At 32.6% G+C, this 25,163-nt stretch overlaps 4 protein-coding genes across 13 annotated transcripts; all 4 read left to right on the forward strand.

Moving 5' to 3' along the window:
* The first annotated feature begins 1,707 nt into the window (after positions 1-1,707).
* On the forward strand, positions 1,708-7,936 carry LOC107897390 (DEAD-box ATP-dependent RNA helicase 20). 3 transcript variants are annotated; one of them, XM_016822842.2, is made up of 11 exons: positions 1,708-2,005; positions 2,455-2,531; positions 2,613-2,720; positions 3,960-4,139; positions 4,236-4,397; positions 4,595-4,749; positions 5,591-5,683; positions 5,992-6,077; positions 6,177-6,403; positions 7,069-7,302; positions 7,653-7,936. In XM_016822842.2, exons 1-11 carry the CDS (start codon positions 1,950-1,952, stop codon positions 7,721-7,723), a joined length of 1,449 nt encoding a protein of 482 aa, XP_016678331.1. In that variant the 5' UTR covers positions 1,708-1,949; the 3' UTR covers positions 7,724-7,936. The 3 variants fall into 3 exon arrangements, with proteins under 3 accessions (XP_016678331.1, XP_016678330.1, XP_016678332.1); XM_016822841.2 differs by having other exon boundaries at positions 2,455-2,720; XM_016822843.2 differs by lacking the exon at positions 2,455-2,531.
* A 612-nt stretch (positions 7,937-8,548) lies between these two features.
* Positions 8,549-11,513, forward strand: LOC107897391 (uncharacterized). Its single transcript, XM_016822844.2, has 3 exons — positions 8,549-8,707; positions 8,830-9,015; positions 11,027-11,513. Exons 1-3 carry the CDS (start codon positions 8,665-8,667, stop codon positions 11,338-11,340), a joined length of 543 nt encoding a protein of 180 aa, XP_016678333.1. The 5' UTR covers positions 8,549-8,664; the 3' UTR covers positions 11,341-11,513.
* A 1,843-nt stretch (positions 11,514-13,356) lies between these two features.
* On the forward strand, positions 13,357-23,553 carry LOC107897388 (protein FLX-like 3). 8 transcript variants are annotated; one of them, XR_005903712.1, is made up of 8 exons: positions 13,379-13,546; positions 13,687-13,744; positions 14,625-15,165; positions 15,320-15,465; positions 15,802-15,884; positions 15,991-16,091; positions 19,741-19,825; positions 23,196-23,553. XR_005903712.1 is itself a non-coding variant. In XM_016822838.2 (7 exons), exons 3-6 carry the CDS (start codon positions 14,636-14,638, stop codon positions 16,063-16,065), a joined length of 834 nt encoding a protein of 277 aa, XP_016678327.1. In that variant the 5' UTR covers positions 13,357-13,546; positions 13,687-13,744; positions 14,625-14,635; the 3' UTR covers positions 16,066-16,091; positions 19,741-21,137. The 8 variants fall into 8 exon arrangements, 2 of the variants coding, with proteins under 2 accessions (XP_016678327.1, XP_016678325.1); XR_001684136.2 differs by having other exon boundaries at positions 15,991-16,193; positions 23,196-23,512; XR_005903714.1 differs by lacking the exon at positions 23,196-23,553 and adding an exon at positions 22,123-22,412 and having other exon boundaries at positions 15,991-16,193.
* On the forward strand, positions 21,317-22,412 carry LOC107897389 (PRA1 family protein F2). The gene has a single exon (XM_016822840.2). It carries the CDS (start codon positions 21,669-21,671, stop codon positions 22,215-22,217), a length of 549 nt encoding a protein of 182 aa, XP_016678329.1. The 5' UTR covers positions 21,317-21,668; the 3' UTR covers positions 22,218-22,412.
* Positions 23,554-25,163: the final 1,610 nt, after the last annotated feature.

The raw sequence follows: 25,163 nt of genomic DNA on the forward strand, positions 1-25,163 counted from the left end.
AGATGCGGGAAAGCATTCGGAAGTAAGTCTCTCATTGGCGCCGAATGCTCTCTGTATAATTTCGTATAGAACTTGACCGCCTCAAATTTCAATTTTTCTTCATCAAAAATTCGTTCTCCACTATCGTTTTCAAGAGCGCCAATTTGATTATGTTTTCTCCTTCACAAAGTACACTATGAAAAAATTTGGTGTTGCGATCTGTTAAAAACAAACCAATCGTATCTTACCTTTTGACACCATAATAGTTGTTCATGATACAATATATTTTCCAATTTATCCCTAACCTCAATTTTAACCTGGTTAAGATAGACTGAATTTGTATAATTCAAAGCTTTTTGAATATTATTAAGTTTCCCACTCAACTGTCTTTTACAAGAAAAAAATGTGACCATACACTTTCTTATTTCAGAGTCTAATTTGATTCGTAAAGTCAGAGTAGATCTTCAACATGCTTCCAGGATTCTAATTATGTTTGACAAAATCAGAAAAAATTGGATGTTGAATCCAACATGCAAGAAATCTAAAAAGCCTCCCTCATTAAAGTGACTTTTAAGAATGAGGGATAAGATATTTACAATCTTTTAAAATTGGATCAGAAATTGAAAATCCAACTAATTTAATTTTCAATTTGGGTTTTAAAAGAGAGAGATTTTTAATTCCACTAAAACGCAGTTAAAATATTGTTGATGCAACCGTTAATAACATAACATCATCACCCGAAGCACTATCAGTATCCTATATATTGTAGATTTTGTAATATTTTTGTGTAAAATGAATTATACAAAATATTACTTTTTCTTTTATTAATAACTCCCAAGTTATGTTTATCTTTTTTTTTCCCTTTTAATGTTTCATAAGGATATTGATATTTTGTAAAGCATATAGGACTCAAATACATATGTTATACATCTACAACATTTTATAATAAAATCACAATAGCATTTGTCACCTATAGATAAAAAAACGACACATGATTTAACTATACGAATAAATATTATTTTGTTCTTAAATTTTGATAAATAAATACTTGCAAAAGATACGTATCTTTTTTTATTAATGAAAAAGACAATCTTTTTCTTAACTGTTAGCTCAATTCTCTGTGTGAATTTTTTCGCTTTCAACCCTTATTCTTTATATGTATAACCCATATGAAGTTCTAACTATTTATTAGAAAAAAAAAATGAATAGACCTTATAGAATTCCTAATAAATTCTTCGATTTCTTCTAGAAGTAGATGATCATTCATCCACTTCTCATGTTCCGTGAATAGTCGGAACATTAAAGAATATCCAAAAAAGTGCTTAGAGAATCGGTCTGATTCTATCTCCGTCCAATTTGAAAAAAGAAAGAATCCTAAAGAATAGACTAAGAATAAATTTTGAAAATTTGTAATTAATTTTCTTAATTTTAAAATTGTAAATATTTCAATATATATATCAAGACAAAATTTGAAGTACAACCACGGTTTTTAAAATCAGTTATATTATACAATTTAATTAAATAAATATTAAAAATAAACAATTGAATCTATTTGTAATTCAATTTGTACAAATCAACCAGTTTTTCTAAACCGATACCTCCAGCCAACCGGGCACAACAGCTTAAAGGTAAAAGGCCGTGACAAACAAGCAATGGGCAAACATTTATCCACGTGTCAGTTATTCACTGCATGTTTTTACCATTTGACGCGTACGCTTAACACACACAGGGCAAGAGCAGTCCACAACACGCTTCATCACCAGGGTGGAAAATTTTTCCCTTTCTCTTAACTTCTTTTCCTCCCAATTGAAACCAAAAAGGAGAGGGACAAAGCTCCATCGAGTAAAACCCTGACACATAAAAACCCTAATTAATTAGAACAAGGCCAAACGATAACACGAATTCGTTTTTTCGGTTACATTGACATTTATATTAACTTTTGATCATTTCTATGGACAGCAGCACATAAAATGAGTAGATATGATAGCCGCTCCGGCGATCCTGCCTCCTACCGTGACCGTAGAAGGTAACTACTAAAACTTTTGCATTTGCCCTTTAAATTTCAACTCTTTTTTTCTTTTTTCAGTTTTTTATGTTTAAGCTCATTTTTCATTCTGGGTTTTATTGTTTATGTATATAGATAGAGTTATTTGTTCATTCGTTATGCTCTTTTCCTCAAAATTAGTGTTTTTTTTTCAGAATTTTATGTATTTTTTTCCATCTGGGTTTTGCTTTTCTTTAATTTAGATTAACTTGAGACTGAATGACAGTTATCGAATATGTTTCTGTTAAATATTTCAATGAATTTTATGTTGTTTAATCACCCAATGCTCTAAATTCAAGTTCAAACAGAGTGGCATTTCATTAACTTTAACACAATGTCTTTGAGTCATTGGCAAATCTTCTACCTACTTTTGTAATACTTGAAGATTGTAGTACTTCGGAGTTTCTCTGTTTAATTGTGTGATGATATAGTGACTCAGGGTTTGGTGGGGCTTCAGCATATGGTGGTTCAGGGCGGTCCTTGTCAAGCAGAAAGGACTATGATGCTGGTGAACCACCTAGGAAGTTGGATTTGGATGGCTTGACACCATTTGAAAAGAATTTTTATGTTGAATCTCCTTCTGTGGCAGCAATGTCTGAGATGGAGGTGGAGGAATATCGGCAGAAGAGGGAAATTACGGTTGAAGGTCGTGATGTTCCAAAGCCTGTGAAGAGTTTTGCTGATGTGGGATTTCCAGGTAATTTTTGTTGTTTCTGTTAATAAGTTCAGCTTTTATGTCATTTAAGTTATCCATTTTATCTTATTTTGTTTGCATTTCTTTTACTGGCCAAGCTTTCTGTTTTTCTGTATCTGTGACTTATTGCTTTTATGACTGTGATCTTCTTCTTTTTTTTTTTTTTTGAGAGAAAGAGTATATGATGGCAGGGGTCATCTGTGTGAGATTCAATTGATAATTTGATGATTTTTTCACATTATTGCAGTAAATGCATGTAGAATTCTCTTGAATTGTCAGTTACATGAACCGCATAGTTAGTGAAAATGTATTGCAATTATTTTTTCTCTTCAGTTATTAAAATTAGTTCTTTCATCATTAGAGAAGCCAATAATTTTATTAGTTGCAGTATTAAAGAAAACTAGTCCTGTTTGCTTAAATCTGTTTTTATAAAAAGTTAAATTTAAAGCGTTAAAAGTGAAAGTGCAGTTTGAAAAAACTGGAACTCTCAGAAGTCCTTTTTCTCCTCCCCTTGTAGGATTGAGGATGTATAAAAAATTTACATTAAAGGAAATGGCTTTTTTGAATGACTAGAATACTAGGTGTACCATCTTATAACCTTACCATTTGGCCAAGTTTATTTAAAAGAACATAGTTGATGCCTGATGTTTAATTTTAACCTCTTTGACATTTACTAAACTGGTTTTTTGTTTGTTTGTTGTCTTTTTACCTAGCGATCTTTTGTTTTACTTGGCATTGGTGAAAAGAGGACAAGCCCAATATTTTTTCATTACTTGAAGATTTTCAAATATGTATATGCTTGCAGAAATAGAAAAAAAACATTTGCCATGCTTCATGACCGCACTTGAAAGCACTTTTGACAATAGTTGCTCGTATCCTCATCTTAAACTTAGCAACTAGTGTCATCTTAAATTTTCATTTTCCTATATCTTTGTTGATAAGCTTTTGTTGCCTCTAGATGTTGGATCATTAATATTTTCTGCTTCATTTTATGAATTGTTAACCACTGTAAGAGTGTTTTTATGACTTGCAAACGTTTTTTCTTATAGACTTCATATCTGAGTAAAATGATTATCATTTTGATAGTTAAGCTAATTGTTATTCCAAAAGCATTTTTGGTATTTCTTGTTATATAGGTTCTACTATAGCATTTGGAAATTATTGTATTTGTATGTATTTTGGATATTTCTTATCTCTTTATATAAATTAGCATGTTGAATTGATATTATTTTCGTACTACAGACTATGTACTGCAAGAAGTCATGAAAGCAGGGTTTGTTGAACCAACAGCCATACAAGCTCAAGGCTGGCCAATGGCTTTAAAGGGCCGTGATCTTATTGGTATTGCTGAAACAGGATCAGGGAAGACCCTTGCCTATTTATTGCCTGCAATTGTTCACGTCAACGCACAACCAATTTTAGGTAAAAAAAATTGACTTATGATTACGATTTAATTTTCTCAGCTTGTTTTTAATAATTGGGCCAGCATAACTCTTTGCCTGTTTGTATATATTTCAGCTCCTGGAGATGGTCCAATTGTATTAGTATTAGCTCCCACACGTGAACTTGCAGTTCAAATACAACAGGAGGCTGCTAAGTTTGGTGCGTCATCAAGGATCAAGAATACATGCATATATGGTGGGGTTCCAAAGGGACCTCAAGTGCGTGATCTCCAGAAAGGTATGGGGTAGCATGCTTGGGCTGACTGTTCCCTTGTATTTTGTTTTTCCTGAACTGCTTGTGATCTCCTATACATGGGTTTCAATTTAAGATGCTTTCTGACATGTTTATTGTTAGTTTAAATAATAAGTTGTTTCTTAGTTTGTAATTGCTTAAACTTGTTGACAGGAAAGTGTTAATATTGTTTGTTGGATCAGGTGTTGAGATTGTTATTGCTACACCAGGAAGGTTAATAGATATGTTGGATTCACATCACACAAATCTGCGAAGAGTTACTTATTTAGTCTTGGATGAGGCAGATCGGATGTTAGACATGGGGTTTGAGCCTCAGATACGAAAAATTGTTTCTCAGGTCTTTCTTCTTATCTTTCTGTTTCTTTTTGGTTTTCCGGCCAACCCTCTCCATTTTCCCTTGAAATTTACAATTTTTTTAACTCTATTTGGGAAAAGTACTGATTAGTTGCTGTTTATGTCTGAGAAAAGTTCATTTTGAGCATAATGGCTTCCTTTCTTACCTATCTTCTTTATCTTCCATGTTAACCCTTTTTATGTTACTCAAGTATTGCATTAAAAAAAAAAAAAGAGAGATGTCAGACTTTGCTAATTATACTTGTTGATTAAATTATCCAATTGATATGGTGGAACTCAACCTTTTAGGATGATAAGAGTGTTGATTTCAGAAGTCTAAGCTAATGTTATCAGAGTTAATGAAAGAATTAGATTCTTTGTTATTGTTACAATACAATGCAGCCCTCTACTGTCTGAACAAAAATTATTTAAAATAGCGGAGTTAGATTGTTACTCTCCAATTTTATATATAGTTAAGAATTTGTGCTTGTATAGAATGTCTATTTTTTATGTAGGCAATTAAATTAATTGGCAGTCTCACCTCCACTTCAGAGAAGTTCTAGGGTGAGCTTTCTGAAATAAGGTTTCCATCAACTCCAACTACACAAAACACTAGCCAATTACATAAATGTTACGACTTTTGTAATGTTTTGTTTAATTGCACAATTACACTAATTATTACAACATTCATAATATTACACAAAATATTACAAATCTTGTAATATTTTGTGTAACACGAATTACACCAAACATTACCCAATTACACAAAGTATTACAATTTTTGTGATGTTTTGTGTAACATTTGAGCTGATGGAAAGCTCATATTAAGGAGCTCTTTTATGCAGATACGTCCTGATCGTCAAACTTTATACTGGAGTGCAACTTGGCCAAAGGAGGTTGAACAATTGGCAAGGCAGTTTCTTTACAATCCGTACAAAGTAAGATGCTTCACATTTTTGGCAATTTTCATTACTTACCTTATCCTGTGAGGAAATGTTATCTATAGCTTCTATTTCCACATTTGACTTTCTATCTAATGCTAATCTGTGCTCCATGTATCTTATTCTTTACTTTCTCAATGTTTTTTTATAAATTGGAAGATTTTTAGTCTTTCCAAGTATAATTCTTGGTTTCTCTAATGTGGTAATCTGATGTTAAGGTAAAAGTAGGATTTCTGCAATTTACTTAGTTGTTTCTGATGCTCCGTTATGTGCTTAAATTTATTGTCTCGTTGGTCTTTATGCAGGTGATAATTGGATCTGCGGATTTAAAAGCTAACCATGCAATTCGCCAACATGTTGACATTGTTTCGGAGAGTCAGAAATATAACAAGTAGAGAACAGTTTCTCTTGTTCTTATGGGTTTTAATTCTTTTTACCATTAGCATATAATATTCTTGAGGCTATTTATTGATCTGTGTTGGTGTTTCAGATTGGTGAAGCTGCTGGAGGATATCATGGATGGCAGCAGAATTTTGATTTTCATGGATACCAAGAAAGGCTGTGACCAAATCACTAGGCAACTTCGCATGGATGGTTGGCCGGCTCTCTCAATTCATGGAGATAAAAGTCAAGCAGAAAGGGATTGGGTCCTTTCAGAGTTTAAAGCTGGCAAGAGCCCTATAATGACTGCAACAGATGTTGCAGCTCGTGGCTTAGGTATGTATATTCCTCAAATCTGTACTTTGGGCCATCTTTGTTCTCCCTAACTAGTACACTGTAAATGACTTATTGTTGTTATGGCCATTTTCCCTGCAGCTTTCAATTTTTTTATAGTTATAATTTAGGGTGGGTTTGGATGGGCGATTAGGTGCGGTGCGGTGCGTTTAGCTTACTTTTTGTCTCACGCTACAGTATCGCTATTTTTACACTAACCGCAGGTAAACGCACCGCCCATCCAAACTCACCCTTAATCTACCAGAAATTGGTTTTCTGTTAGTGTTCTTTATTCCCATGACCTGTCTCTTCTATTTTGTCAATTTTATGGTTAGCTATAGCTTAAGTGAACCAGGGCCATTGTTTTTAGTTTGTTCAATTGTGATCACAATTATGCTCCAACCTGAATTTGCGAATAATCCTTGGGTTCCTATTCAAAGTGGTACATGACATTCTTTATTATTATTGTTATTATTATTGCAATTTTGCCTGGCTAGTATAATTGCTTTGATTCCTTAGCAAAATATAAGACCACATGGTATGATATGGCTGCCTTTGGACTTTCTCTAAAGAACCATTTGCATGTTTAGAATAACATGGGACCATGCATTTCCAATTTGCAACTAGTGTTGTCATCTGGATTATTTATTAGATTTAGTTGGTGGCAGATGTGAAAGATGTCAAATATGTAATCAATTATGACTTCCCGGGTTCTCTTGAGGATTATGTTCATCGCATTGGTCGAACTGGAAGGGCGGGGGCAAAAGGAACTGCCTACACTTTCTTCACAGCTGCAAATGCCAGATTTGCAAAAGAACTTATTGCCATACTTAAGGAAGCTGGACAAAAGGTCAGTCCTGAATTGGCAGCAATGGGACGTGGTGCACCTCCTCCCCCATCAGGTTAGTTTACTGTGGTTCTCTTGGAACATGCAAGTTTATGCATATATCATCAACATATGACAGCAGCAAATTAAATGGAATTTAATAATTTTAGTTAGTTCCATGAAGGTGTTATTAGACAATACTAGTTTTTCTTCACTTTGATAGAAGTAATTGTTAATTGAACTACGTTTTGCTATTATTGGTGGTGAGTATAAAATAAATTTCAATGGAGCTTTAGTAGCTAATTGAACCGATTGAATTGCCCAATATGTTACTGGGCTTTCATGCATAAATAACAATGTCTATAACATGTAAACAAGTTATGAAAGCTTTATAAGCATACTCATCTTGTTCATCTGATGAAGCAGGACATGGTGGTTTCCGAGACCGAGACCGAGACCGAGGGAAGGGTTATGGGGGCAGCCGCCCTTGGAATTGATCAATGAAAAGACCACAGAGGGGTCTAAATTGTAAGACTATGAGGGTACAGTGTAGTGTAGACATACTTTTGTCAATTTGGTTGACTACCACTGTTTTTTCTGGGTTCAATTGTCTTCACCTGTAAAGACTAGCAGGAAGAGCAAGCATAGATGGAAACTTGTAAATTAATTTTGTCTTTATTTTCTGATAAATCATATTTTTCCCCGAGTAATCTTGAGTTGCTTTGATTTTTCCACTCAAATCAAATCGAATGTTGCTTTATATATATATATATTTGTATGAGAATCATATTAGACTACCCAACTTTTTGGGTAAAAAAATGACCTATTTTTCATATTTAATTCTTAATTATAATCTATTTTTTCTTAAATAAATAAAGTCCTTCAGTATAAACAGGAAATTTAAAACTTGCCATAGCTCTTGTAGTATGATCTAAAAGAATCAGAATTAATGTTGTATCAATTTATGGGTTATCAACCCTCATAAAAGATAAAAAATAACAACCATTTGATGGGATGTCTTGAAATTTTTGAAGTTGATGTATTCATAAAATAATCTTACTTTAAATTTTAAAAAATATTTACGTTTTTAGTTCAAAAAATTAAAATTAGAAATCATTCAAACTTAGAATACTGAGTGTTAAATGTAAATCTTGCATAAATCTTATTTATTTAATTTAATTTAATTTTTAAAAAAATCAATTAAAAAGTGTCTTTAAGTTAAAAAAAACTCTAATAAATTTTATTTTTGAGTGAAATAAGCACTTAAAAATGGTAAAAATAAGGAGTAGGATTAGTTTCCAAAGTTAAAAAGTTAAAATCCTTACTAAACCAAAATTTGGTGAGTAACCAAAGAATCAAAAGGCGTAGGCAGAGAGGCATAAGAGAGAAACGTGAGGGAGAGAGTAGCGAAAGCTTTGCTGGAAAAGGAATCTCAACCATGAGCCAAGGTCCAAAGCTCTACGACAACAAACCTAAAAAAGGTCTCACTGTTCTCAGTCTAATCTCAACACCCTCAAGTTATCATCTTTTCAACTTTTGCCTCTCTGTTTTTCCTTCTCAAATAGAGTTTCTTTCAAAATTTGTTTCTCTTTTCTGATTGCAGCTCAATTGAAACAATTTCAACAGCATCAAAAAGGAAAGGAATTTCCTTCAACATCATCAGGTGCAGCATCATATTCAATGGGTCAGCCGCCACCGCCACCACCACCTCAGCCTCCAAAGGAATCGTTTGCAAGGCGTTACAAGTTTCTTTGGCCCCTTCTCTTGGCTGTCAACTTTACTGTCGGAGGTCATTTCCTTTCCTTTTTCACTTGTTGGATCATTAGTAGTTTTAAATGGCTTCTTTCTTTTTCTAATTTGGCTCCAATTCTTGTTTTCATGCTTTTTAATTCTACTTCTTGGTTCTCTTTGTTGTTTCAAAGAAGTTTAGGGCTAATTTTAAAGGGATTCATATGATGATGAAACTTTGATTTCACTCTCCTTGTTAGTTCATTTCCCGGAACAGCTCTGCTTAACCAGCCTTAATCCCCTTGAGACCCCTTTGCTTTGGATTGGGGCATTGATATTATTTTGTTTTGTTTTAGTGCACATAGCTAAATTGAGTAATTTACAACTTCACATCTCTTTCTTGCTGCTTACTAATGGGAACCAATTCCCATTCATTGTTTGGCCAATATTTAGCATCACTTATTTTTAATATCTGCATATTCTGCATTCATTCTGATATTAGTTTTCTGTTTGTGTTGAACTACTTTGAGGCATGAAACATATTCCAATAATAATATATTGTTGGGAGGAAAAGTTTTCTGATCTCCTGCTAGTAATGGCATCCCACCCAAGTCTGGGTTGAAAACTAGTAGAAATGATAAGTTGGCACTTTTTCTAACTATGATTTCACCTGAGTAGATTGTTTTTCCAGCCCTCTAAATGTTTAATAAAGCTATGAAAATTTTACTTAATTTCTATGGTATTCATTCGAAAGAGGAGTTCTTGTTATATATAGGCAGTATAAATGTGTAATTCTTAACTTTTGGTACATTCACAGTCTAAATGTGTATCGAACTGACAGGGTTAAATATTTTTATTAAATCGGTCTGAATTAAGACTTATTATGAGGGTTAGTAAATATTTACATCTTAATACCATGCTGCAGTAGTCTCTTAAATCCGTAGTTACAATAATTAAGCAACCAGTATTGTGGAGTGATTATCTCCATATTCATTGGGGCTTATAATGATAATGACCGAGTGATATGATTCCCCATTTTTCTCTTACTTGCCACCCCCAAAATACCTGGATTGTCCAAAACTCGGGGGAAGGATAACACCATACAAGTTCTAATTTTGGGGAAATGCAAAAGAGTATTTCCCCATTTGTATGATCTTCATAAAATACATGAAGTTTTAGTGAATAGATAACAGAAATGCAAAAGAGTGGGGTTGGATTAGTGGGTAAAAGTGGATTAGGGTATGCTTAATTTATTCCAAGTGTCAGATATGAGTGTTGTAAAGGAAAAAAGAACCCAGGTAACATAGCCCTAAAGCAATAAGAGGTTAAAATGTTAAATCTCACATTTTGACTTTCCATTATAGAGAGAGTTTATGTGGTACTTCCATTCTTTCATAATTTCATATCCAAATTACTTGAAAAAACATTTCATTATAAATTGCAAAAATTATAAGCCGTAGGTTAACTAATGCGAGATTGCAGAGGAGTAACTAATAGCTATGGCATTCGCATGGAAATTGCTTTTGGATGAAGTTGGGTTCATAGTTTTCAATTACTGAAAGTTTTTCTTTAATGTTCTTTTTAGTTTTCTTTCCGGTTTTTTACACAGAGAGAATGAATTATGTTTAAATGAGAGTGAGATGAGTGGTTTCTCGTCTGTAAAAAGATGTATGGATTTTAAGAATTTTGTGATCTGATAATTGGTTTTAGATGAGGAGAGTGAACTAGCTATTGTTCATAAGAGATAAACTGGTTTTTCTTCGTATATTTGCATGAGGAGCACATCTTGATTGACTTTCATTGTTAGGCTGTAGTAACTAGCATTAACCGTATCACTTCTTTGATCGTGGTGTTTATCTTGTCTGACAAAAATTGTACACTGAAACGGGATTGTTGTTCACCCTCACCAACTTATGCTGCTTTCTCTGGTCCGAACTCAAATTTGTAACATAAGTTTGCTTTTTATTGTCAAATTTGTAAAGCTTGGAATTTGTAAGTTGGGCCTTGAGAATTCAATGTTTCAGAAACATGAATTGCTTCTTGTCTGTTAAAGATGTGTATGATTAATGCAGCTTATCTCTTCATGAGAACGAAGAAAAAGGACACGAACTTAGCAGAAGATGACGTTGATTTGAGTCCTCCTGTATCAACTACACCTGTCACTGCAACTCCAGTTACTGAAACCCAGTCACCTGTATCATCCATCACACAGCCTTTGAAGTTGCCTGAACCGATTCCGGAGAGCCAACAGCGTGAACTTTTTAAGTATATATTGGAAGAGAAGAGGAAAGTGAAACCGAAAGATCCCGAGGAGAAGAAGCGGCTGGACGAAGAGAAAGCTATACTCAAACAATTTATCCGAGCTAAATCCCTACCACAGTTATGACTTGATAATCCATTGTTTAAACTTGGATATATTGCCTTTGTTTGTTTGTTTGTTTAAGAAATTTGGAAGTTTGGTTTCCTGGATTTCATGCATTCTGTTTTCTGGTTGAAAATGTACAATTTTCTTGAGGAAGTACTCTCTTAATACGGAAGCAAGTATGCCATTGCAAATCATGTACAATTTTGCAGCAGGATGTGGAAACCCTAACTTCCCTGTCTCTTAATTTCATTTCATTTTTACAATAGAGAATAATTTTCAAAATATTTTAAAAAATTAAATTAAATTAAATAAAAATATTTTTATGAATATTGGTTACATTTAACGTAATCTTTTACATCGGTGTATGTAAATAATTTTTCTTTTTTAATTTTTTAAAAATAAATTTTTCTTTAAGTATATATAATTTCATAATATATAAATTTTGTACAATTAATGTTCTAATAATCTACCCATTGAATTTATCAGTATATTTGTACTTGTCATTCATATAAAATTTTTAAAGCAATCCGATAGTCATATCATATCGATCTAAAATATATGTATTAATATTTATTGAACGATTGAAAGTTTCTTTTTTACATAAAACAAATAGTTAAAATTTTTAAATATATATCAAATTTGACATGCATAATCTATATAAATAGAATATGAAATATGATAGTTGGATCCTTAAAATATTAATAATATAAAAAGATGTAAAATTATTTTAGCTTTACATTGGTATAAATAAATTCTTCCTCATAAAGTACTATATTAGTGTATATTTATATCTATCTATACTATTATTTAAAGGGTTGATTGAATTATTGATATCGCTCGTTAACCAGATTTTAATTCAATTAAAAAATTATTGAAAAACAAATCTTTTTATAAAAACAACAAACATATTTTTATAATTTTATTTTATAATTTATGTTGCCATTAAATATTTTATGCAAAATCTAAAAGGTATATAAAGAGATTTAGACCTAAATTAGTTTTTTTTCTCATGCGACGTATGTGTATAAAATTATTTGAATATAATATCTTTATAATAATTTAAATATATTATATATATAGGTTTTTTTGTCCCAGATTAATACTCAAATTTTGTTTTGTCAATTAAATCGGTACTTTTTGTAACGCCGTTAAGTTTAAGATAAACTGTAGAATAAAATTGTGACATGTGGCATAATGATACCATAATAATGTCATAGTCTATTTTTCTATTCAAGTGTATATTAATTTATTATTTTATTATTATGAGGGGATTGAAATAACAATTTTTATTTTATGCATACTTGAATATCTTGTGAGAATGTTAGCGAAATTTACTAAAATAAATATGAAAAATATTATATAAATACAATATTAATATTAATAAAATGAGTAAATTGATTATTTTACAGCAAGGTGGCTATTATGGAATATAAAATATGTTAGTTGATATTTAAGAAACTTTTTTAATAGTTGAGGAATTTCGAATCATTATATATATGGCATATAAAAAATAAAATAAATAAAATATTTAAGGATATATATTATATATGCCAAAGAAAACTTACCTGTAAATTAACAGATGAATATAACAGCCTCAATGATCTGATAAAATTTCAGAAAAATAAATTTGGAGAGTTGCAGTGTTGGAGTAATTGTAACCTTGTATTGAACCAGATACACAATTTTTAATTAGGGCTGGGACGGGGAATTTTAGTTAATTACACAAATTTGGGGTTAAAAAGTTTAATAAAATGATGTATCAAATGGGGAAAAAAAATTAAATGATTAATAAAGGATATAATTCAACTTAACATCCTAATTTTATATAACCCTTACTCGTTTATACATAATTTATGAAAATAGTTTGTAATTAATATTATTATTATTGAATAAAATATATAATTGTAATTATATTATATTAATTAATTGAACTTAACATAAAATTCATGTTAATTATAAGTGTGTGACACATAGGATTATTATCCTGCTTATATTACGTTAGTATATATATTAATCTAATTTTTATAATTAAAATATATAAAGAATATTTGCCTTTATGAATCACAGGTCTGGCCGACTGTCAGCTAACACCTTCGCTTTTTTCATCTAAGCCTCTAAGCTATCTTGTTCTTCTCAAATTTTGCGCCCAAGACAAGTTTTTTTTTCTTTTTAATATTTGAATCAACTCCCTTTTCACTAACCCTAATCATTCGTATCATTTTCGCAGGTTTCCGTTCATCTTCTTTCCTTTTTCTTTTTTATTATGCTTTGATTAACATTACCAGAAGCTTGGGACTCATATCCAAGATAAGGTTTCTTTTTTATTTTTCTTCTTCTTGTTGCTTAATTCTCTGTTTGGTTGTGCAGGCAAAACGGTGTTGAAGCAGAGAGAAGAAGCGGGATTTTCCCCCTCAATTGTGCTCAAGTGCGAAGAAAAGATTCTCTTTTTTTTTTCAATGTTATTGGGAATTCATGTTTCTAGTTCATCTATTTAAATGAATGGATTTGATATTCTAACTCTTTCCTTGCATATTTACTGGCAAAAAAACCCCTTCTTCCTTGCATCTGTTTGTTTATTTTTGCTATGTGTGTATATATATATTTGTCTGCCAGAAATTGCTAGAAGAGAAACTTAATATTGCAATCTGAAATAGATGATTAGAAATTTCAAGGTGGTTTAGGTGAAATAAGGTTTCTAGCGTTCTGGAGATGGGTATTTGATGACAACTTAAGGGGATTTTTTTCATGGAATTGGTGGGGGTCCCAATCGAGAGAATGGTAGCTTTCTTGTTATATTTCTGCCATAGGAGTTTTGAACATGATGAACTTGGGGGAATTTTAAGGTTGAATTAAGTTTGGCACCTTAAGTGTATGGAGTAGGGGATTTGATGGTTCAAAAAATGTCTGTCAATCCAGATTATTGATTCAAACATTAGGAAAAGTTAGAAAAATCTGGACTTTGTCACTTCTGATTTTTGGCATCCTACATAAGATTCATTTTGAATTCTCTTCAATAGTTGTATGGTAGACTCAGTTGAGCTCTTTTTATTCTGGTTATTAACTATAGATCATCATCGAATCCAGTTGCCACTTTCTGCGTGGTTAATGCGTTGTTTCCTCTTGGAAGTAGACCACATAAATTTTATCAAGGTTTTGATTAACACATTTTCTGTGAAAATGCTATGAGTACATACTAAATCTGTGGTCGGAACTTGGAATCATATTCATAAAATGCTGATTTTAGAATAATTCCAACATTTGTAAAAGCTGACTAAAGATTATTTTATTGTGTTACTTTTTCCCAGAATAATTTAAAATGGCTGGAAGAAATCGCATTCCTCGCGAAGCATTCAATGACCGGCATGGATTTCCTCCTGAAAGATCTTTCCTCTGTGGTCCTCCTCTGCCACAACAACGTCCTCATCCTGTGTTGTTGGAGGAAGAACTTGAAATGCAGCATGCAGAAATTCGGAGGCTTTTGACTGATAACAGCAGGCTGGTAGAAGATCGAATAGCTATACAACAAGAGCTTGGTGCTGCGAAAGAGGAAATTCATCGTTTAAATCTTTTCATTGGTGACGTTCGTGCTGAGCAAGAGCTGTACTCAAGGGGACTTATTGACAAAGGCTTGAAGCTGGAAGCAGATCTGCGTGCAACTGAGCCAATTAAAAAAGAGGTGGTGCAACTTCGTGCAGAAGTTCAGAAACTGAATAATAATAAGCAGGAACTAACTGGTCAAGTTCAGGCTCTCAAACAAGATGTTGGCAGGCTGCAAGCTGATAATCAACAGATACCTGTTCTGAGAGCAGAAATTGATGGCGTGCACCAGGAATTGATGCATGCAAGGTACATAACTGAATCCTTTCTCTCCTTTTTTTTTTTTTTTTAAATTTCAAACAAATAAAAGTATTTCCATTTTGTTGAGCATTTAATTTGTAGTGCTAATCATTAATATATCCAATCATATATTTAAATGCTAAATTTAAAACTTATTTCATAGGAATGCTATTGATTATGAAAAGAAGGCAAATATTGAGCTGATGGAACAGAGACAAGCAATGGAGAAGAACATGGTCTCCATGGCACGTGAGGTTGAAAAGCTACGTGCAGAACTTGCCATTGTTGATGGTAGACCTTGGGCTGCTGGTATGATCTCACTTGTATCTGTTTGGTTGGAGTTTCTCTGTCAAACTTGAGTACTGGGAATGTTTTTAATTGTGCTAGCTGGCTACATTCAGGACCTGTGTTTTTCCAAGATTTCTGTCACCATCTGATACGATTTTCTAACGTTTTCCTACTGAGACTAGTTGTATATAATGGTGTTTATCCACCCTTCCGGTTTTTAAAATTATGACGGTTTAAACTTGGGACTGTGAAGTGGAAAATCTAAGTTCAAAATGCTCGGTGTCTCTTCTGGATTCCATTCAACCAGGCAGTAGTGTTCTATGTTGCTTCTAATCTCACTGTCTTCATAAATGATAGCTCAAGGTGGACCATATGGCATGAAATTCCACAGTTCAGAGGGGGCTTTTCCAGCTTCATATGAAGGATACGGAGCTCGTCTGGTAGTGATGCTTATCTTCTTGTTTGAGTTATTTGTTTGAACTTTGACCTAAAGCTATCACGTCAGGATTGTTATTTTTGCAATTAAAACTTGTTTTCACTTAACAGGCTGGTGCTAATAAGGGTCCTTTTCACGGTCCTTGTCCTGGGACTTGGGAGAAGTCCCGCAATACTGATCGCTAGGAAAGTTATTGCTTGATGCAAGAAAGGTGAAATTGTTGCTCTATTTTGGAAGTGCAAAATATTGACCAGCATGGGGTTATAATCATCTATGTTTCATGCAACAGCAGTAATTTTTATCTTAATACATTGTTAGTCATCTTAAACTTCTTATTTAAGATTCTGTGTTGCTTTCTTTTCATTGGTAGAGGAAATGGTATCCCTCATGTATGCACAAGATTGTAATATGATAATTTGAACTTCTACTCGGTCCACTTCTTCGTTGCCATTTTTATTGTTGTTTGTTTTATTTTAACTGTTTTGCTTGAATATAACTAATATTACTTTAGGTAGAATTGCTGCCCCCTGAATATGGTAGTTAACTTAGGTCCATTTGAAATCTATTGCCTATAAATGAAGCTTTTGGTTACAACCTACAAGTTACATGCACCTTTTTGACGGAATTGGCAAAATTCCTGGAACCATTTGTGTGTGGTAGTAGATCATCGAAGGCTGCAATGAAGTTTTGTCTTGTTGCAGAAAGATAATGTAATGTCCACTTGGACACAAATTCCATGTCTTGGTCTTAGCAGATGATTTTATTTACTAGATCAGCTCATGCAACACTTGAATGCTAGTTTTTTGGTGGAGGGCTATTTCTCTTGAAAATTGGAAGGTGTCACTTAAAGGATATCATCGATGGGGGATATTTAATCTTGAGTGTATTAGTTTCTGTGAGAGACAAATGGGGCATCATTTATTGTGGTATATTTTGGTTCTGAATATATCCATTTTGAGTATTTTATACAGACGCTGAATTCCGTTCCTGGATATGGTTCAATTAGCTTCTAATGGTCACTTCATGGACATTGTTAGGAGTTGAATTAAATTTTGAATGCTTGTATTCCTTTGAAGTTGTGCAGTTTTGGTCCAAGTCTCATTTTTTGTCAGGAAAAGAAATCTGTGAGAACGGATTCTTCTCTCGAGCAATATAGACAAATCAGTTGGATGGTGAGAATGGTTGACTTGCTCTACAAGTATATTGTTTAGAGCATTCAGGAGCTGCTCTTTTGCATGCTTTTATTACGTCTTACTTCTGGCTTTCTGCTATTGTGGCATACCAAGTATGGTTGTTGCAAAAATTGGTGGATGTGCTATTAGGTATTTGGTGCTCTCCTTGCCAGCAACTCTTAGAGGAGAATCATTTGTCTCAAATTACTTTAGAGTGCGTTTTTCATCCATAGCCGTATGGTGCTGCAAGTGTTCGAAGCTTGGAAGTCAAATTTTATAGGAAATATATACCATGGCATGGTGTCTGTGACGAGGGACTTGTTTAGATATCTTGGATTAGTTTTTATATTATTTTTCCATTTTGGAATATATGACATGGAAAATTGGTGCAAGAGTATGTATTTCCTTATATGGTCTGTTGAGAATATGCTGCAGAGCTAGACCTTAATCGGTGTCGACTTCAGTGCATCTTGACTTGAGGTATCCTGGACAGAGAAAGTATTTATCTTGATCTTGTTTGTATAAGTCTGTAGAACTACTTATAATTTCCTCTGATGGTAAAAGTTGTATAAATAGATTTTCCCAGCTATGGAGTATGAGCCAATGTACATGTGTGTGCGCATTATCACTGCTAATCTTGAGTTAGTTAACATTTTCTCCCAAGTTTACTAGAATTACAAGAAAGTTTTGCAATAGGGTTAATTGCATTTTCTAGGGAATTCTAGTATTAAGCTGATGCAGCAGATGGCATACATGATGGAGTACTTGTTATGTACATAGAAAAAAGATATATATTTTGGAATATTAAGTTAGTTATTGAATCTGCTTGCTTAAATAGTCCAGTTCCATGGGTATATCCTCTCAAAACACTCGTGGTGTTTGAATACAAAAATCATGGCTCCTTGATTGAATGAAGGATTGTTTGCAATTCATCCTTTGAATAAATCTCATAGCTACCATCTGCAGTTTTATACCCTGTCCATAGAACCATCTGCAGTTCTGCAGTTTGTTTTGGTGCGAGTCTACAGTTCTGCTGTCTTTTTTTTTCTGCAAAGTTACTCAGCTGTCAACATATTCCAGCCACCTACATAATTACAAGTGGTTTCGTTATTCATTGACATTATATTTCAATATCTGAAAGATGATGGAAGCCATGTGGAAGAGGCTGACTACTGATCTGTACTTACATAGGCAAGTTTTCTGTCCTTTTTTATGTGTTCCATGGATCTTCAATATGATGTTTCTTTCTAAGTTGAACTTTCCTGACACACTACCTTTGATTTCATTCTCTTAATTTAGCATTTCCTGCTTTATATTGACAGACCTATCTGAAGTTAGGTGGCTAAATCTAATAACATTGTTGCTGTGAATAATGTCTTGATCCTATTTTCATACTTGTATCCTTGCCAAGTTTCTTAGGATTTGTACCTGGCATTGGTTTAATTAGGTTTCAGGTTAATCAAATTATAGTTAAATTAGCGGATATGCATTTGTCATTTGCCAACGGTTTGTCTGAAGATAAGGTCCTGTAAACAAAAATTCAAAGAGTTACAGGCACATGATTATACCAGTTTGTTGTGAAATACTGAAATATTCAATTGGATGTGCCTGGAACTAGTATTCTCAGATTGGAAATGGAAAAATTTTATTCCAAATGCTCAAGGATGATAGATATTGGGTTTACTTGGAACATTTGGTTGGATACTTCTAGTTTTATATGATTCACGTGAATACACATACTTATCTATTGTTCGAGGGAACTGCAACTGGTATCATTGCTGAGGATGGTTGTTTCTTTTCCCTATTCAAGTGGAAAGAAGTTTGCCCAGCAACTACTGAAACGAGGATATGTAAGAACAATCTGAATGGTTTCTTTAATTAGAGAAAGTATGTTAGAATAATGAATCACTCAGAGAAGCTAAAGCTTGGTTTGGCTCTATGATATTATTTTGATGCTAGGATGTTAGGAAGTGAAAATTTTGTATTTCTGACTACGTATTACAATTTCTTTGTTCTTAATGAGATCAAGGTCCAAGTCATTTTCTTCTATAGTTTGAGCACTGTATTTATAGGAGAAAGTAACTGTTTTCTACGTCTGAAGTTGTGAAAGGCAGAATTGGCTGGATGAAGCTGATTTGAAATGAAATTTCTGACTATATGCAGACTCATTGGAAAATAGTTTCCTCGTTTTCAGGATTATCGTTTCCTGTATCATGCTAACAATTTGAAGAAAAAGAGTGCTATTTGTCCTACGTGAATTTGTACTTGAACATAGGTAGTTGGATGAACATTACTAGAGTTGCCTATTTGCTTCTTAAGGCTTTCCTTCTTGTAATTGAAGGTATATGAAGACGATACCAGCAGTTCTGAAGAAAAGAGTGGACTTGTGGCTTGCCTGAAATTGTTAATTATGATCTCATGTTAATATGATTCCTATGTGATTGTAGAAGTGGAGGCCAGAGTGGATGTAATTCGTCTGCTGCATTGCTTGCAACTTCTTTTATACCAGTTAATAAATGATTGTAGCTTCCTTAAGATAATTTTGGTGGTTAAATAAAATTTGTTACTTGTTTACCACACTCCTAAAGAAGATTCTTGCTTCTTTTTTTTTTGAACAACTTTCCTTAGGACGAAAATTGATATTTCAATCTCTAGATTCTTCCTAATTTTGTAATTTTAATGTTGCAGATTGGTACCTGGTATACATCACACGAAATGGTGAAGAAAGATCATGTATGCATATACATGATGTTGAGGAAATATGATGAATGAGGTAAAGTTACATATGTTCTAGACAAACGTGGAAGAAGGTGAAAAAAAAAATCCTTCTTTCTGAATGCGTGTGAATTCATTGGTATATAAGCATTTCAATCTTAAAGGTGATGCATGGAACATTGTTGCATTTTCCGGGTTCCGTGCATGTGTCACAAGACCATAGTCTCTTGGTCTCATGACAAGTGTTTATAGGCTGACTTAGACATGCTAGGAAGCCACCCTAAGTATGTTAGGTTTGCCAGGCTGAAGTTCCAAGCCCCCGACACGAAATCAGGGATTGTAAGTCATAGGCTAAACAATATCATCCACCTCTTTCTATGACCTTTTCATTTTCAGGTCTCCTGCTCTCTAGTAATGGCAGGATTTGATTGCAAATCCCTGGTATGATCATTAATCAACCAATATAAACTTGTTTCAGTTAAAGCCAACATTGCCATAAAATGTTTTTTAACCTTATTAATCTTGAGTCAATAACAAAAGGGTTTATAGGGATGTCCTCAACAGACAAAAAATCAGTTTCTTTTATTTTTCTTCTTTTTTGGCCTTAAATCATTGGAGTTCAGTTCACCTACATTATTAGCTTGCATGCATGATAGAAAAGTAGGCCTAAATAATTCTGATTATTCTATGAAAAGCCAAGCCTCTAAATTACAAAACATAGAAAAATAACATTGTCAAAAACAAACTGACATACACAAAAGTTATTATTACAGCCTCTTGCATTGCATGATTTTGATAGTCAAAATCTTTGCTTCACATGCCATTGCCCATTTGCCATGCCCACGTCTTTCTGTTTTGAATCTCATCAATGTAGCCGTCCCTACAACGTTTTAGTGTGGTCTTATCTCTAACTTATCCTTCTTTGAGGGGAAGGGTGGTTTGGACTCTGAACGTCTTCAGGTTTTAATGTTTTAATAAAAATAAAATATTAGTGTTACTTAAAAGTTTAGGAAATTAAAGTCTAGTTTTTAGGTATAAAGTATGAAAATTTTAGTTAAAAGGAATGAGACATAAACCTTGTTTAATCATTGGCTTCGCCAAAGCCCTAGGTATTCGAGATTTGTTATGTGCAATTTTATGCATAGGTTTCTGAATCTCCTCATGTGTAGTTGCCATGAGTGGTTTTTAATTGAGTTAGTTTAGTTAATTTGTTGGTTTTAGTTTAGATTGTATTAGTTTTTAGTTTGATTGAAATGTATAATGGTTTGATTCTACTATTCAAACTTTTGGTTTGTAATAATTTGATATTTGTGGTTATTTGAACTTATATTTGTACTTCTTACATTTTAAAAGAAAAATGTTTTAAAGTATTTTCCTTCTAACTTTACTTTTACAATTTAATCAAATTCAAAGTTAAAAGTAAAATTTTGTATATCAAGTTAAAATAAATACATAATTTTAGAAATTAAAAAGAATTGCCTATCCCAAAAATAACTACTCAAAAGATTATATGTTTTTATAATTAAATTTCTTTGAAAATATTGTTTCACTGGGACAATTTTGTATAAAATCTAAAAAAAATAAATGCAATTTGAAAACACATTTGCTTTCTAACTTTTGATTTTCATCAAAATGTTTAATAAATCTATTATATAATTTGTGGGTGTGATTATCATGCAATTATAAGCATCTCTAAAAAATATATTTAAAAAATAAATGGAATACGTCTTTAAAACTTCACTTGTCCCGCCCCATCATAAATAATTTAAACCTCCCCTACCACCTTCCCATATTTCTCTTTTGATTTCCTCTCCCAACATTCTTCGACTTGTTGCTACTCTTTCTTCTTCCCCCAAACCAAATCCTTTGAGAGTTCAAACCTCCGCAATTTTTTCTTGGCTATGACAACCTACGGCACTATCCCAGCTTCCTCACTCCCTTCGGCCAACCTTGAATACCTATCTCGAGCCAAAGAACGTATCAAAGATGGCCTCGGAGCTCGACGTCCGTGGAAACTCATGTTCAACATCCACTCCCTCAACTTCCCTCGAACCTTCTCTGAAGCCATTTCCAGGTTTAGAGCTAACTTAGCTTACTTCCGCATGAATTACGCCATAATCGTGCTTCTTATTCTTTTCCTCAGCCTATTATGGCACCCCATCTCCCTCATAGTTCTCATTATCATGATGGCCCTTTGGTTGTTCTTGTACTTCCTACGGGATGAGCCATTGGCTATTTTCAACCGCACGATCGACGACCGTGTTGTGCTGGTCGTGTTGGGGGTTTCGACCTTTCTGTTCTTGCTGTTGACTGATGCCACCAGCAATATCTTAGTGTCAGTTTTGATTGGTGCAGTGGTTGTTTTGGTGCACGCTTCGTTGAGGAGGACTGACGATTTGTATGATGAAGAATCTACTGGCTTGGTGTCTGGACCTTCATCGTCCTCATAATTCTGGGTTTCTTTTTCACTTATCATTCGTGTGGGCTTTAAAGTGAGTCATATATTGCTTTCAGTGTGGTATTGACCTTTTTTTTTCTTTTAGTTGTCTGTTTCCAAGTGTTGTGTAGTTTAACATTGTTAAGTGCCAAATCAAAGATGATGTGGTTTTATCCTCTGAATCATGGATTGAATGGGATTTCTGCAAGTGGTTGATCCAACGTTGTTTTCATTTTCTTTTCTGGATAATTTCATTCATTCAAAGAACCGAAAATACAAGGCTAACCATTGTTTGAGTGAACACTTGATAATCTTTGGCTCAGCAAACTGTATATTGAAACAGTCTGATTATTGTTTTGGATGGTTGAATCAGAATTTTCCTTTTTTCTTTCACTTTCAGCTTCACTCTTAAGTTTCACTCTTATTCCTGGTTTGGCTCGCTTGGCTTTTCTCTTTAGAGGTTATTTTAAGGAAATGAACTAGGCTAGTTTTGTTAGATTTGAAGATCTTCGTTTCAGGTATAAGTATAACGAACGCTAACAGATCTTCAGTTGGATTTTGGTAATCTTCAGTTGTTTTTAAGTACTGAAAAATTAGTTTAAATTTTTGTTTAAGTCCAATTAAGATGAAAATACTAAAATTCGAGCTTGGTCTAGCATGCCCGTATTAAATTTTTATATAAAAATAAATTTAAAAATAAAATACATCAAATACACTAAATATATATATATATTTAACTAATACTAAGATAAGTATAACTTAGCAAGTAAATACCTCTAAAACAATAACAATAAAATAATAGTAATATAATAGGAAAATAATAGTAAAAAAATGAAAAATAGTGGAAAAACAATAAAAAAATAGCAGTAGTTTTTTTATAAATTTTTGGTCGGGCCTAAGCAAAAAAAAAAAAACTTTATTCAAGATCTAAACTCATTTTTTAAATTTATATTTTTTTCTAAACCCTCTCACTTTTTAAATGAATTTTTAGGCTAAATCAGATGATATTCCACGATGAACAATTGTAAAGGTGAGTAATCAACAAAAGAAGGGGACAACTTGTTGTAATGAAAGATTGAAGGCTTCTGGCAATTGGCATGTGATTTGAGGTTTGAACGCATACATACATACATACAGAGCCAAATCTTGTTATGTCAACAAATAGTTTGTCATTAAATGTTTGGGATGATCTCAATGTTTCCATACATTTTGGCTGTTGATTTTGCTAATGCCATCAACCATTCATCAACATGTAGGTTTAGTTACACATATATACAAGCAAAGGTATCTTACTTAACAGAACTTAAATTGATTAAAGGTGGTGATTTAAATTAAATTTAAGACTCTTCATTATTTATTTGTAAGTAGTTGTTATATATTTATAATGATATTTGATATTAGATCTCATTTGGTTGTAACTGCTTTTTTCTTGTTTCTAATAAAACACTTTAACGTTTAGATCACATATGACATCAACAATAATGAAGAAATGGAAAAAAATGTAAGGTGAAATATATGGAAGGATAGAGTGGTATAAGAACGTATAAATACATACAGCAATTTCACATCCATATTTCTCATATTTCGAGTTCAATTAATCAATTTTTTGTTACGATTTATGAGTTTCTTTATATTTTTTATTTTTAGCAGAATACTAAATGAACAATATGTAATTTTACTTATTAAAGATAATTTCATTTAACAAAATATGGCTAACATAATTTTTATGTGAAATTTGTAAATTTGATTGTTGTACTGAAATTCTAGACAAAAAATCGTTATAGAGAAATAATTTAGTAAATAATCTACTTTCCAATTATGGTTGTTATTATTATATGTGGAAAGATAAATTATTTGAATTCTAATCATATATATCCGACCGGTCCTTCCGTTAGTTCATTGAAACCGTAAATGAATTGCATGTTGATGAACAAAAAATGATGGAAATGGTAAATTTAGAGAAATGAGAAACATTCGGAAATAAATGTGGTTTTCTCACTAAGTAGAGAAATGACCTAAGAATTAATTTATGATTTTTCGAGTTATTAATTAATTGATTGATTGAAGTTTGAAAATGAGATTAAATTAATTGATTATAGTGAATCCATTGAATGTAGAAAAATTAAATATATTTTATCATAGATTATTTTACGGTAAAGTTGTCATGATTTTATCGGAATCAAAATCGGATTGAGAACATCATTTAATTGAAAAATTAATTTAATAAATAATGTCTATTTGAGAAATAGAAAAACATGCACTGGGTTAGATTGAATTATAAAGTGCTGTGTTAAAAATCCATAAAGAGTTTATATTTGGACCCAATACGGGAGAGGCCCAAAAGCCCCTTATGTTAATATATGGGACGACAAACCCTAGTATATTTAACTGGGATTGTTGCCCTCTCTCTCCTAGTTGGACTAGGATTTTGTTTTTTTATTGAAATAAATTTCTACTAATTCAACAATGTTTTCAATTCTTCTTATAAATAGATAACATCGGTAGGGCTAAATATACAACTTTGAGATATTGTTACTTTGCTCGAAAACAGTTGGAATTTATTTTCTAAGTATAAAATCTATTTTCCGAAATAATAATTCTATCGGTTTCTATTGAAGGGATTTTTGCTTTCCTGTTGAAAGTAAAGTAAATAATTTATCAAATTCATTTGAGCCCACACTCGAAGCAGTTCGTTGTATGAGAATAGAGGAGAATGTTGTTTGGTTGAAAGCCGAGAATGGAAAGGATCCGTCTAGCTGAAAATACTTGTGCAATTTTCGGTAAAGTTTATTGCTATAAATATCACAAATCGGTTCGATTTTCAAAATTTTATTTTTCGCTATGCAAGAAAACTATTTTCGAATTGGATTTTTTTTTCAACATTTTATCCATAAACTCTCTTACCAAATTGTAAACCTTAATTTAACCTAAGTTTCCAAATCTTAAAATGGTTTTATTG

The sequence above is a fragment of the Gossypium hirsutum genome, chromosome A10 (assembly GCF_007990345.1).
Source record: "Gossypium hirsutum isolate 1008001.06 chromosome A10, Gossypium_hirsutum_v2.1, whole genome shotgun sequence".
Lineage (NCBI taxonomy): Eukaryota > Viridiplantae > Streptophyta > Magnoliopsida > Malvales > Malvaceae > Gossypium > Gossypium hirsutum.